The sequence below is a fragment of the Microtus oregoni genome, unplaced genomic scaffold, assembly GCF_018167655.1.
Source record: "Microtus oregoni isolate MIOR12 unplaced genomic scaffold, Mior012 000032F_ref0000030, whole genome shotgun sequence".
NCBI classification, from domain to species: domain Eukaryota; kingdom Metazoa; phylum Chordata; class Mammalia; order Rodentia; family Cricetidae; genus Microtus; species Microtus oregoni.
The window spans coordinates 21,266,917-21,281,928 of NW_024543091.1; the positions used below are offsets into that span (position 1 = coordinate 21,266,917).

The 15,012-nt window shown below is 40.5% G+C and overlaps 1 protein-coding gene across 5 annotated transcripts in view; it reads left to right on the top strand.

The window, feature by feature from the left end:
* Trip4 (thyroid hormone receptor interactor 4) overlaps window positions 1–14,379 on the top strand; it is a 60,985-nt gene extending 46,606 nt beyond the window's left edge. For 4 of the 5 annotated variants that reach the window (XM_041679895.1, XM_041679897.1, XM_041679899.1 and 1 more), the window contains 2 exons: window positions 10,098–10,200; window positions 14,089–14,379. In XM_041679895.1, coding sequence (XP_041535829.1) covers window positions 10,098–10,200; window positions 14,089–14,156 — 171 coding nt within the window. In that variant the 3' untranslated portion in view covers window positions 14,157–14,379. The remainder of the gene's footprint in view (window positions 1–10,097; window positions 10,201–14,088) is intronic. The other variant, XM_041679896.1, reaches the window with a different exon arrangement.
* The last annotated feature ends 633 nt before the right edge of the window (window positions 14,380–15,012 follow it).

The window sequence follows — 15,012 nt, forward strand, 5'->3', positions numbered from 1 at the left end:
TGGCCTCAAATTTGCTATTTAGCCGATGCTACCCATGAATTTTTTAAAAGATTTTATTTATTTATTTATTTTATGTATATGAGTGCTCTGTGTGTATGTACTCCTGTGAGCCACCATGTGGTTGCTGGGAATCGAACTCAGGACCTCTGGAAGAATAGCCAGCGCTCTTAATTGCCAAGCCATCTCTCCAGCCTTCCCTGCCCATGAATTTCTTTTTTTTTTTAAAGATTTTATTTATTTATTTATCTATCTATTTGTTTATTTATTTATGTATGTATAGAAAGTCTGCCTCCATGTATGCCTGCAGGCCAGAGGGCGCCAGATCTTATTACAGATGGTTGTGAGCCACCATGTGGTTGCTGGGAATTGAATTCAGGTCCTCTGGAAGAACAGTCAGTGCTCTTAACCGCTGAGCCATCTCTCCAGCCCCCTGCCCATGAATTTCTTATCCGTATGTGTGCACCTTCAAATGTTGGGATTATGGCATTTGCTTCTGTGCCTGGCCTTGCTGTGTTGCTCAGGCTGTTTCTGTGCTAGCCTCTAGAGTTTGGGGAGTACCAGCTCCCAGCTCCCATACTACCATACCTGGTTCTTTGAGTTGCTTTGAAGGGAAATGTAAATGAGAACTACTTTTTAAACTGCCTTTTATTTATTCTTTAAGTTTCATACACATATAAAATCCATCTTGATTGCAGCCGCTCCCAACACCTGCAGTGTTTATTTGAGAGCACAGTTGCTTTCAGGATGTGCTGCTACTTTAGACCTGCTGTGCTTGTGGCCTCCAGCTTCTGTTTGACCTCACCTCAGTGTTGGAATCAGTTTTCAGCAAACAGGATTTCAGAACCTAATTTCATATATTATGTATTTTTCCCCAAAGTTAAAACCTACAACAAATATGTGTTCTTGCCAGTGAATTTGTTTCTTGACTGTTGGCTTTTGTTGTTTGTCCTTAGGAGGCGGGCAAAAGATTTCTAAGTCATGGACTAGAGCTGTATCTCAGTGGTAGAGTGCTTGGCCAGGATGCACAAGGCCCTACTTCAGACACCATACACACACACACACATACACACACAGAAAGAGTAATGTATATAAAATTCACTTGGAACCGGGTGGTGAGGCCAGCCTGGTCTACGAGAGCTAGTTCAAGGATAGGCTCAAAAGCTGCAGAGAAACCCTGCCTCGAAAAAAACCAAAAAAATTCACTTGGGGATTTATTGGGAAGAGTGACATAATTAAGGAGTTAAGGAGTTATCATTTTTGTAAACCAGGCTTGCCTCGAATTCACAGAGATCAGCCTGCATCTGCTTCCAGAGTGCTGTGATTAAAGGCGTGTGCCACCACACCCGGCTATTGATCATTTTAAATACAAGGACTAAGTGAGGCTTGCAGAATTGAGCAAAAATTTTTATTTGTCTCTAAATCAGTATAGTTGCCAAAAAGTACTAACCTTTTCCTCCCTGTTAGGAAAATGACAAAAGAAACATTTTCCTTTTTTTTAAAAAAAAAAAATTATTAATTATGTATACAGTATTCTATCTGTGTGTATGCCTGCAGGCCAGAAGAGGGCACCAGACCTTATTACAGATGGTTGTGAGCCACCATGTGGTTGCTGGGAATTAAACTCAGGACCTTTGGAAGAGCAGGCAATCTTCTTAACCATTGAGCCATCTCTCCAGCCCCAAAAGAAACATTTTCTAAATGACTGGTGAGCAGTTTCCCCTGAGAGGAGATGAAATGGCTGTTTGACAGATAATTACCTGTTATGTTAGACAGCTGAGGAAGTTATAAGGCATGAAAGAAAGGTAGGCACACCTCCACTGCTCCTCAGGCTGGAATTTGTGATAAAAGTCTCCATAGAGTGAAACAAAGGCACCTGCCGGAGTCTTTGGCCAAATTTGCATTGTTTCTAAAGCTCATATTTCCTGACCTGTTTATTATGCTCTATCAGTGACATTTAATCTAGCATCTTCACTAAAGTGGATGTGACATTAGAACTTATTTGTGTTCTTCATTTCCCCTTTAATTTATTCTTGCTGAGCCTGCTGTATTTTCATCTTTGTAAATCTCAGACCAAAAATACAAATCCCTCCTGTTTTTTTCTTCCATAGCGCTGCCCGCTAAAGTAAGGGTATTGTGCATGCTAAGCAACCACCTTTGAACAATATCCCCAGCCCTGATTTTACTTTGTATTTTAACACAATCTCTGTAAGTGTCCCAGGCTCTCTCTGAACTCTCTCTGAACTTGTGCTTTTCTGCCTCAACCTCCCCAGTATCTGGGATTAGAGGCCCACACAACCAGAGCCAACTAAATACTTCTTAATATGTAATGTGTTTCTTAGTATCCAGCTTTCAAGGACAAGGATTGGGGGGAGGGATATGAGGCTCATCCAAATGGACTTCTCTTCAATGTATATGATGACATAACTGTGTGCTACTTTATTTCTCATTTCTGTCTCTTGTGAACACTCTGAAGTTCAGTGGAAGTGTGGTAAAAGGCCCATGATCTCAGCTACCAGGGAGTTGCCAACTGTATTAAACAAATATTCATGGATTACCTAATATTTGCTGTGTCTGGTCCTAGCAGAAGGAGGGGCAGAGGACATCTGGTGTCTCCACTGAACTTGAAACTTTCAGTAGTCAAGTCATGTTACTTTCAGAGCAAATGCTCTTAGCCACTGAGCCATCTCTCAGCCCCTAGAGTGGGGCGTTGTAGAAAATGTCTGCACATTTGAAGCTTTCATCTTAGTAAATTAAAAAAAAATAAATAATTTATATGTTAAATGTTAAGTTCTATGGAGAAAAAATAAGATAGGAAAAAGGGTTCAAAGTGCTACATTTATAGGGTGATTGGTGCTGTAATTTCATTTTGTTTTATTTACTTTTGTTGATTGTTGAACCAGGGCCTCGTGCATACTTGACAAGTACTCTACCACTGACTTTTAAATACTGAGATCATGGGGTTAGGAATTTAGCTCAGTGGTAGAGCTCTTGCCTATACACAGGGACCTGGGTTTGGTCCTCAACTCTAGGGGGAAGAAAAAACGCTGGAGAGATGGCTCAGAGGTTAAGAGCACTGACTGTTCCTCCAGAGATCCTGAGTTTGATTCCCAGCAACCACATGGTGGCTCACAACCATCTGTAATGAGATCTGGTGCCCTCTTCTGGCCTGCAGGCACACATACAGTCAGAACACTGTATACATTAAAAAAAAAAAAAACACTTTTAAATAGTGAGATCAGGAGAGATTTACGTCAAAGTTGACATTTGAAAAAGGCCTGAAGGAAGAGCAAGATGAAGCCATGTAATGAGGACTTAAAATCATTCTAGAAAGCTAGGTATGACAGCAAACTCAATTACTGACACTATGGGTCACAACCCCTCCTTGTGGGATTATGAAAGTGAATGTGGCATTGAGAGCAATTTAGCAATGGTAAAAACTTCTTTCTTAGTTAGGGTTTCCTTTGTTGTGAAGAGACACCATGACCATGGCAACTCCTATAAAGGAAAGCATTTTGTTTATTTGTTTTTTGTCTTTGTTTTGGTTTTTTGTTTTTTCTGTAGCTTTGGAGCCTGTCCAGGAACTAGCTCTTGTAGACCAGGTTGGCCTCTAACTCACGGAGATCTGCCTGCCTCTGCCTCCTGATTAAAGGCATGCACTACCACCACCACTGGGTAAGGAAATCATTTGATTGGCATGGCAATCAAGCATGGCAGGAAGCATGGCAGCATTCCTACATACATGGTGCTTGAGAAGGAGCTGAGAGTTTTACATCTTGACCAGCAGGCAACAGGAAGTAAACTGCCTACCATACAGCATAGCTTGGGCATAGGAGACCTCAAAGCCCACCCCATGGTGACACATTTCCTCCAAGAAGGTCACACCTACTCCAACAAAGCCACACCTAATATTGCCACACTTGCTCCATCAAAGCTATACTTCCTAATAGTGCCTCTCCCTGTGGGGACCATTTTCTTTCAAATTGTCACAGCTTCTGAACATGCAAATACCAATAATTAATTAAAAATCAAGTGAATAGAGCTTTCTGGTAGACCTCACCCATGCTGTATCAAATAACTTCATAGCCTTGGTCCAGTTTTGCATTGTGTTTGTTACAACACACAGGGTTAACCAATGCTGCCTGAGTCTTTTTGACTCCGACTCCAGACTGTTGTGAATTGCATTATTTTTATATTTTCATACAAAGTTTTCTTCTGTTATAGAAACAATTTAATTGTGGGAAATGAAAACCCATCAATTTTTCCTAGCATCATTCCTGAGCACCTAAATAACAAATTAGTATATCTTTGGAATGGATTATGTTAGAATGTTAATTCTTAAAAAAAAAAAAGACCTATTGTGTATGCAGTATTCTGCCTGCGTGTATGCCTACAGGCCAGAAAAGGGCACTAGACCTCTTTACAGATGGTGAGAGCCACCATGTGGGTGCTGAGAATTGAACTCAGAACCTTTGGAAGAGTAGCCAGTGCTGTTAACCACAGAACCATCTCTCTAGCCCAGAATGTAAATTCTTAAAAGTGCTTGTCTGAGTTGCTGTCTTGAGTTTCCTAGAATATTTAGAGAAGTTTTTTTTTATGTTTTTTTTTTGGTTTTTTTTTTTTTTTTTTTGGTTTTTTCGAGACAGGGTTTCTCTGTGGTTTTGGAGCCTGTCCTGGAACTAGCTCTTGTAGACCAGGCTGGTCTCGAACTCACAGAGATCCGCCTGCCTCTGCCTCCCAAGTGCTGGGATTAAAGGCGTGCGCCACCACCGCCCGGCTGAAGTTTTTTTTTAATTAATGTTTCTTTTTTGTTGGTTTGTTTTTTGAGACAGAGTTTCTCTGTGTAGCCTTGGCTGTCCTTGTTTAGACCAAACTGGCCTTGAATTCACAGTGATCTGCCTGCTTCTGCCTTCTGAGTACTGGGATTAAAGGTTGCTGCCTGGCTTTTTAATTTATATGTATGTGTATATGTGTGTGTGAGTATATGTCATGTGTGTGCAGGTGCCTACAGAGACTGAAAGAGGGGCATCAGATGCCCTGGAGCTGGAGCCGCATGCAGTTGTAAGCTGCCCAATGTGGGTGCTGTGAACCAATCTCAAGTTCTATGGAAGAGCAGAAGACTCTCTTAGCCACTGAGCCATCTGCCTAGTTCCTTATAAAAAATTGTTAGTTAGCTAAGTGGCTAAAAGCACTTGCTGTGCAAGCATGTGGACCTGAGTTTGAATTTCTAGCACTACATAGAAATCAGGCATAGCGGCCAATACCTGTAACCTCAACACTGGCAAGGCTTTGACAAGGATTTGTGAATTCAAGGCCAGGATAGCACAGTGAGACAAAATAGGTGCTGGATGTATTTTGTAGCTATCGTTGATAGGGTTTTTTAATGACTTGGCCTGATAAATAGACAGATAGATGGAATCACCTTTTCTTCTTTTTTTTTCTTGAGTTTCCACTATGTACCCCATATTGACCTCAAATTTATGAAACTCTCACTTCAGACCAACAAATACAGCATACAACCATCAAGCATGGAAAAGAAACTCACCCCAAGTTTTCAAAAGGTTTACTTTTGAAAATTTATTTTTTTCATTTATTTATGTGTGTTTGCTTATGCCTCCAGGTGCCCAGGGTCAGAAGAGGGCATCAGAGTCTCTGGAGCTGGAGTTACAGGCACCCGAGGAAGGTGCTGGGAACTGGATTCTAGTCCTCTGAAAGAGCAGGAGTGCTCTTAGCCCCTAACCCAGCTCCCTAGCTCCTAACCTGAATTGTAAAGTTTTATTTTTGTTGTGATAAACCTTGTATAAGATAGATCTTTCTATTTTAAGCACTTTTAAGTGTTACAGTACTGCGACATCAACTATATTCATAACAGTGTATAGTCACCATCACTATGCATCTCCAAACTTTCCTATTGTCCTAACCACCGACTCTACCTATCCAGTAATTACTCTTTCCTCCCGCATCTCAGTCCCTGGTAACCTCTATTTTACTTATTTTAATTTTAAAAATTATTTTTAAAATTTTATATGTATGTGTATCAATGAGTGTATGTATGTGTACCACATAAGTACAGGAGCCCACAAAGGTCAAAAGAGGGTATTGGATCCCCTGGAGCTGAAGTTGTAGGCGTTCGTGGGCTGCCTTGTGGGTGCTGGGAACCAAACCTGGGTTCAGTCTCTCCAGCCACTTCCACCCCTCCCCTCCTCTTTCCTTCCCTTCCCCTTTCCTTTTCTTTCTTCCTTTCTTTTTACCGTGTGTGCTTGCATATGCACAAGCACATAGGTCATGGTACGTGTGTGGAGATCAGAAGGCATCTTTGTGGAAGTCAGAGGCCATCTAGTCCCTGTCATATCTTCTTTTTCCTCTCTCTCTCCCTCCCTCCCTCCCTCCCTCCCTCCCTTCCCCTCCCCTCCCCTCCCTTCCCTCCCTCCCTCCCTCCCTCTCTCTCTCTTTCTTTCTTTCTTTCTTTCTTTCTTTCTTTCTTTCTTTTCCTGCAATTCTCTATGTAAATTCAGCAGGCCTAGAACTTATAAAGATCCATCTTCCTCTGCCTTCAAGTGCTGGGATTAAAGGTATGTGCCACTACACCCAGCTTCTTCTACCTTTGTGTGTTTGCTTGATAAGTGCTTTTACCTTCTCAGCTTTCCTAACTGGCCCCTATTATATTTTCTATCCCTGGGAATTTGCCTATTCTATTCTAAGTACATTATTTAAGTAGAATTATGCAGAATTTGTCTTTTTGTGTCTTGCTTATTTCATTTATTGTGTTTCCATGGTTTGCCCAGGTTGTAGAATGTTTCAGAATTCCCTTCCTTTTTCAGACTGAAAAATACTCTTCATATTATTTTTTCAGCTGTTACTAGGTTGTTAGATAATGTTGTTTTGAACATTAGTCTACAAATACCTGTTTGAGATTCTTTTCACTTCTTTTCTGGTTGCTGGGGATAATGATAATTCTTTGCTGAACCTTTAGAGAGCCCTCCAAACTATTTTCCTCTGTTGCTGGACCACTTTTCATTTACACCAGCACTGTAGAAGTGTTCTAGCTTCTTCATACCTGTGCTACTATGTATTTTATGTTTTTGTCACATGGAGCCATCTTAGTGAGAATGACATGGTATCTCATTGTGGGTTTTTTTTGTTTTGTTTGTGTGTGCTTTAAATATATATGTGTACATACATATTTATATATATTATTTCTTAGACTCTCTGGTTTTTTACCTTTCTTTCTTTCTTTCTTTTCTTTCTTTTTTTTTTTTTTTTTTTTTTTTGGTTTTTCAAGACAGGGTTTTATCAGGCTGTCCTGGAACTAACTCTGTAGACCAGACTGGTCTCAGACTCACAGAGATTCGCCTTCCTCTGCCTCCCGAGTACTGGGATTAAAGGCGTGCGCCACCACTGCCCGGCTTAATTTTTCTTTTTCAAAACGGGGTTTCTCTGTGTAGATCTGTCTAGCCTGGAACTCACAGAGAGTCACATGCCTCTGCCTCCTGAGTGCTGGGATTAAAGGCATGCACCACCACTGCCTGGATTTTTTTTTTTTTTTTGGTTTTTCAAGACAGGGTTTCATCAGGCTGTCCTGGAACTAGCTCTGTAGACCAGACTGGTCTCAAACTCACAGAGATTCGCCTTCCTCTGCCTCCCAAGTACTGGGATTAAAGGTGTGCGCCACCACTGCCCAGCCCTGTTTTGATTTTTCAAGTCAGGGTTTCTCTGTGTAGTCTTGGCTGTCCTGGAATTTAATCCTTTATCCTTTAATCCCAGCACTGGGGAAGCAGAGGCAGGTGGATCTCTGTGAGTTCGAGGCCTGCCTAGCTTACAGAGTGAGTTCCAGGACAGCCAAAGCAAAAGAATAGTTACATATTGTAGTGCACACCTTTGATCCTAGCACTCAGAGAAGCAGACCAATCTTTCCGAGGTGGAGACCAGCCTGGTCTGTAGACTCCCAAAAAAAACCAGAACTAAAGAAAGAGAGGGAGAAAGGAAAAGGGGGGGGAGGAAAAAGAGAAAGAAAGAAAGAAAGAAAGAAAGAAAGAAAAAAAGACAGACAGACAGTCAGTCCAGGGAGGTGGTCCATGGGTAGAGGCTTGTGGCACAATCTTGATCCGAGTTCCATCACCACAGAGAAGCTCCAGCACTGCTAAGGTGAGATGAGTGAAGAAACCTATGAATACAGCTCAGCCACAGAAACAAGAGAGACCCTGTCCCTGAAACAAGGTAGAAGGCAGGATCTTGCGCCCAGGAATTTGTCCCTTGGCCTACACATGTTGGCTGTCTTCTTCAATTCCTCTTTAACCTTTTTGAGAGGTAGTTGCTCTCAGAACCTGGAGCTCATTGGTTTAACTGGGTTGGTTGGTGAGCTGCATGGATCTTTGTCTCCACTCTCCTCAGAGTGCCTGCTGATCTATCCTCTCAGCTCCCCTACTATGAGTATTTTCACTTTGCTCATGACTATAACTTTTGTGTCTGATACTTGATATTAAGTTTATATTTTATCAGGCTACATGCCCCATCTGCCTCACTGAAGGCCATGATATATAGGCAGGACCAAACATTTAGAAAATTCTTTTTAATTTTCCCACTTACGCCTTGGATAATGTGCTCAACAAAGAAATTTAAGTATTTATGCTTCTACCAGTTATAGACACATTTTAATTTTCTACCTCTTTATTATTCTTTTTTCTGAAACTGCTGTATAATTTGGACTGCTTTGTTCTGTTTAGACAGAGTCTCATTATGTAGCCCTGACTAGCCTAGAACTCACTATGTAGACCACATTGGCTTCAGACTCGCAGAGATCAGCCTGTCTTTGCCTTCTAAGTGCTGGGATTAAAGATGTGTGCCAACATGCCTGGTTCCCCAGCCCCGATCTTTGTTTGTTTTTTGTCATTGTTTTTTGACACATCTTGTACAGCACAGACTGGTCTGAAACTCACTATGTAGCCAAGGCTGGCCTTTACCATCCCTTCCTCTTACCTCCATTAACCAAGTCGTGGAACTACAGGCGCAAACCACCATTCCTCAGCAAGACTCTTGGATCTAGACCTTTAGATTATGAGAGAATAGGTCTTTTTTTTTTTTTTTTTTTTGGATTTTTCGAGACAGGGTTTCTCCATAGCTTTTGGTTCCTGTCCTGGAACTAGCTCTTGTAGACCAGGCTGGTCTCGAACTCACAGAGATCCGCCTGCCTCTGCCTCCCGAGTGCTGGGATTAAAGGCGTGCGCCACCACCGCCCGGCAAGAGAATAGATCTTAAAGGGTGAATAAGAGTAAAAATTAACGTTCTATTTTTAATAGTGATTACTGGGAAAAAACTTCTCTGGTAATTAAGTCTGATCCACATGCCTACCAGTCATTTATCAAACATGCTATAGGTTAGACATCCTAAGATAGGAAACAATGAAACATCAGATTGTTTGGGCATTGCTAAAGAACATTTCTGCTGATCTATATGGTTTCCTAACCTGTTGTTATGTCCCTAGCATGGTCTTGGGTTCCATGTATGCATTTTCAAAAACAAAGCAAAACAAAAAAACGAAAACCTCTTAAGTATTCATGTAAATTTGTTTTGTGATATGACTTTTTTCAGAAAAAAAGTCTGCCGCTTACCTTTCTCCCTAAGCAGTTCTGTAGTGTATCCAGCTGAACAGCCTTTACATGACCATACCTTTCAGAATGAATCATCTTCCTTCTCCTTAGTGAGAAGATGGTGTGTGTGCTGTTTCTGACAGAATTTCCTAAGTCTTCCAGGGCATCCGTTAAGCTGAACCTAGGGTGTTGCCAAACATTCCAGGAGACCTAAGACTCTCACAGCTGCTTGTGTTAAAAGATTGGCCAGTTCCCATCCTTCTGGAGGAATGTCAGGCATCCTTTGTTTAGGAAGCTGATTCCACTATAAGAAGCCAGAGATGGCAGGCAATCGACTGTGTAATACCATGTCAAACCTTCAGAAAGCTGGAGTTCTGTTATTGTAGAGCATAGCCCTCCTGGTCTGTGAACCAGAGAGCACTGTTATCAGGATTGAGGTAAAATCTGGGCTGTTCCTTGATCTCTTCAAAGTGACAAATCCGTCCCAACTAGCCTGAATTTTTTATCTTTCAGTTCCCGGACATCAGTCAAGAGTCTGATTCTCCATTTGTTTTCATCTGCAAAAACCCTCAGGAAATGGTTGTGAAGTTTCCTATTAAAGGAAATCCTAAAATCTGTAAGTCATCATCTTTTAGGATCTCATTTTCTCTTGCAACTTACTTGTCTACATTTGAAAAAACACTTGTAGTAAGCTTTGTTGTCGGCGGCCAGTCCAAAAATAACGACGGAGAGATTTCTTAATTATGAAAGCTTAGCTTAGGCTGGTCCCACTAGCTTTTATAACTTAAATTAACCCATTTATATTAATCTGTGTTCCGTCATGTGACCTTACCTCATCTGCATACTGCCCATCTGCTTCCTCTGAGGCTGGCTGGCAACTCCACCTTTCTTCCTGCCAGTCTTCTTTGTCCCCGGAAGTTCCATCTCACCTCTTTCTGTCTAGCTATTGGCCATTCAGCTCTTTATTATACCAATCAGAGTGAAATATCTTCACATGGCGTAAAGAAATATTCCATAACACACTGTTCTGTGTTTAGTGTCATCCTTAGCATTGGAAGATAATTATGTTTATCAATAACATTAAAGTCATATTTATTATAGTTTAGCTTTTCCAAAGTGGACAGTTATCGGCATAATAGTGAGTCACTCTAAACTTTTCATTTAGGACTCCATTACATTAACTATTCCTGGGCATGGTGGCACACGCCTGTAATCCCAGCACTCGGAAGGCAGAGGCAGGCAGCTCTCCGTGAGTTGGAGGCCAGTCTGGTCTACAAAGCTAGTTCAGGACAGCCAGGGCTTTACATATAGAAACCCTCTCTTGAAAAAAAAATTAAAATGAAAGGAGGTGGAGAGAGAAATTAGTGGCTAAGAGTACTGGAAGTGCTAGGTGGTGGTAGTGGTGGTGCACACTTTTAATCCCAGCAGAGGCAGTTGAATCTCTGTGAGTTCAAGGACAGCCTGGTTTACCGCAAGTTCCAGGATAGCCAGGACTATACAGAGAAACCCTGTCTTGAAAGCTATTCCCCAAAACAAAACAAAATTATTCATAAAGCATTTACATTGTATTAAGTATGGCAATTTATAGAGACTTTAAATTTTACAGGACAATGTAGAATGTATGCAAGCCTCACACCATTTCATATAAGGGATTCACATAACATCTTTGGAGTTTGATGTTTGTGAGGATCCTAAAGCCAAAACCCCACAAATACAGAGACAACTATTATTTCAATTAGTTGATTAAATGAGTCAGTATATGTAAAATTCTTAGCATGGTGCCTAGTCTACAGAAAGCACATATTAGCTATATTCTTTTTTTTAATAATTTATTTTTATTTTATGGACATTGGTGTTTTATCACATGTATGTCTATATGAGGGTGTCAGGTCCCCTGGAACTGAAGTTACAGACAGTTGTGAACTGCCATGTGAGCACTGGGAATTGAACCCTAGTGCTCTTAACCACTGAGCCATCTCTCTATCTCTCCAGCCTAGCAGTAATCTTAACAACCCTGTCAGATAGTAGGTTTTTTTTCATCTGCTTTTGATTTTACAGATGAGTAAGCAGGTTTAGGGAAGTTGTGAGGGTTTGGATTGTTTTTTGTTTGTTTATTTTAAGCCGACAGCACTAGGTTTTCCCAGGTGGTCTCCCATCCAAGTTATTACTTAACTTAACTTCCAAGATCAGTCAAGATTGGGCGTGTTCGGGGTGGTATGGCCGTAAAAGGGTTTAGGTTTTTGAGATAGGGTCTCTGGGTCTTACTGTGTAGTCTGGGGTGACCTAGACTGAACTTGAACTCAAGGCTGCCTTGCCTCACCCTTCCTGAGAGGATTGTAGGTGTGAGACAGTACACCCAACTCACAGATTGTATTTTATTTGTCTTTCTGATTGTTCTTCTATTCCTTAAACTTTATCGGATTGTCTCAGGAACAGATTTCCAATTTATAGTTCATTTTCAGGACACAATATCATGGCACTGAAAAGGGACTTTATAGTGGGTAGTACTTCTTTTAGTTGAATAAAAATTGAAGATAGAAATGATGAGGTAACGTCCTCATCATTACACACCTAGAGGCGGAAATCTGAGAAACAAGCCTAATTGATGAGTCTTCAAACCAATACCAAGAACTGAATATCAAAGTCTTCAATAGATTCTAAATTCTCACATAGCTTGTCCTAAAAGCCTGAAGAAGACTTAAGACGTACTTGTACCTCAGCACTAACCCTTTTTATCTGCTGGTTTAGATTACTTAGTTAATCTGTTATACTGAGGATTTGAAATTTGTATTATTTGTCTTTGTTTGTTTGGTTTTTTTGTGCTTTTTTTTTTTTTGCTTGTTTTGTTTTTGAGACAAAGTGTCACTTGATCCAGGTTAGTTTTTTAATTCTGACCGTGAACTGTTTGTCTGTTTCCACCTCCTGTTTAATTTATTTGATTAAAGTATTTATTGACCACCTACCAATTGACAGTCACTTAAGTACTATGAGGGAGACAAAAGAAAATTTGTCTTGAAATAGGGCTCTTTGCCAGCTTGCTGTCACGTTCACATTCCCCGCTAGGCAGCCTATAAGATGAAAGAACTCCAAACTCACTGGGAATGCCCATATTCTAAAACCCAAATTAAAATCAGCAGTGTTTGGATTATTATGGGCAGCATTTGGATAGCACAGAAAAAGGTGTACTGCTATTCTAGAAGCAGATGCAGCCCTGAAACACTAGGGAAAGAGGCCTAAAGAAAACTTGTTGGACTGAGGCTGTTTTCTCCCAGTATCCTTGTGTGGTGGTCAGAACTTGTATTCTTATCTTAAATGGACAAATGAGGCCATTGAAGTCCAGAGAGGCTGAATGACTTGTCCAGTTCATACACGTTATTAACTAGCTTCTAGTGAGTGAGAGTTCTTTCACATCGGATTGCTCAACAAGTGAAAAGAACTACATCTGAGTGGCAGTGGTGTTCTGGGTGCGTGCCCACAGTATCCAGGACTCTTTGTTTTATATTTTTAGTGCTAAAACTGAAATGAAGTATTTTCTATTCTTAGCATCATCATCATCATTGACTTCAATGAGGCTTTTGTGGGAGAAAAGAAATTTGCAAGCTTTTTTTATAGATCAGACAAACAATTTTTTTTGTCATGAAATAGATGCTTTCAAAGGCTGCTAGCACTGAACTAGCTGTACTCTGGGAGATCGAGGAGTCAATTCAAAGATCACATCATTCGAGGCATTCTCATTTGGATCACTTGAGACATGAGAGGGCTTGTTTATTTTTGAAGCAGAGGCATTCTATGTAGGTCTCTCTGACCAGCCAAGAACTTACTATATAGACCAATTTGGTGTAGAATATACAGGATTCTCCTGTCTCTGTCTTCAGAGTACAGATTATAGCATAAACCATGACACCAGGCTGTTTTTCCTTGTTTTCTAAGTTTAACACTCAGAAGAGCCATATAATCTATGACCTTTACCCCCTGAGCTGGTGATAGGGACCCTTTGTCAGGGAAGCATTTATGTGATTCTACTCCACTGTCTCAGGTCACTCCCCCTGCTTTTCCCACTGTGAGGGAGGGTCATTCTTTGTACTCGGCTAGTTAACAGGTCAGTGGAAGGGGTTTCCCACTGTGTGAAGTGCATTTCTTTGTGGCCTGCCCCCATTCTTTCTTCTCTTGTTTTCATCTCTGTTTATCTACATGTCTGTACTCTTTTAAAAAGAATTGTCTTTCTTAGTGTCAGACATTCTAAAGTACAAAATTAGAAATATTCTTTAGATAAATATTCCTCTGTGTGTGTGTGTGTGTGTGTGTGTGTGTGTGTGTGTACAGCATTCCCACCGCTTTTTTCTTAGAAAATAAAACTCTAATGTTTAGAAGTGTTCAGCATCCTGAAGCAAGATAATTGAATGTGACAGGAACACAGTAACTGGAAGACCTAGGAGGCCAGGAAAGATTTGCAATGCAAATATAAAAATAAATAATGAGTGAGACTTCTTTTTTTTTCTTACAGGGAAACTGGATTCCAAGATCCATCAAGGAGCAAAGAAGGGGTTAATGAAGCAGAATAAAGCTGTCTGACCCAGGAAAAAAGGAACTATACAGCATAGTGAAGTCTTGTATACTAAATTGCTATCCGCTGGTCCTTTGGGATTGAAGCAGTACAAAGCTAAAGGCTTGACATGACACCAGGCTTCAATCTCTGAGAATTTAAACTCTTACAAATCTGTATATATTTTCTTACAAGGTGGGATTCTTTATGTAGTGGGCCAAAATCTTTGAATACATTATTTATAAAATCTCATTTTAAAAGTTCTAGGTCTTTGATATTTTTCTTGGAACTAAATTCAAAAGAGAAAGGAACAAATTGGAAACTATTTTCCTTTGTGAAATTTGTATTTGTGGTTAGGGAAATCTTAATCTAGGTTAACAATTTTACAAGAGACTCTTTGAATTTAAATTTTTTTTTCAAAATAATAGAATAGAGAATACTAGGATGTTTGAGGAATTTCTGTCTAATATAAGCCCATGGTGATGTAAAATGTTCTTACCAAATGTTCTGCTGTTGACATGTTGAGACTGGGTCTCACTGTGACCCAGGCTTGCCTGGAACTCATAGCAATCCTCCTGCCTAAGTCCCTTAAGTGCCATGTTTACAAAGCCACCGTGCCCAGCTTCTAATCCAACATCGCTTGGAGTGAAAAGCTAGAGTTACCATTATTAGCAGATTATATTTTTTGGAAAAGATAGCATGAAGACACGCTTCTTTTTGTTCTTTAGTTTGAGAGGTCAGGACAAGAAGATTAGATTAGGAAGCAGGAATCAACGAGCCACCTGCTAAGGCAGCCTGAAGCTGCTTTGTTTATTTTGCTGGTGTTGCAAATCATCATGTAGATGGGACAATTAGAGGAAGATTGGAAAATACAACCCTCTCAGT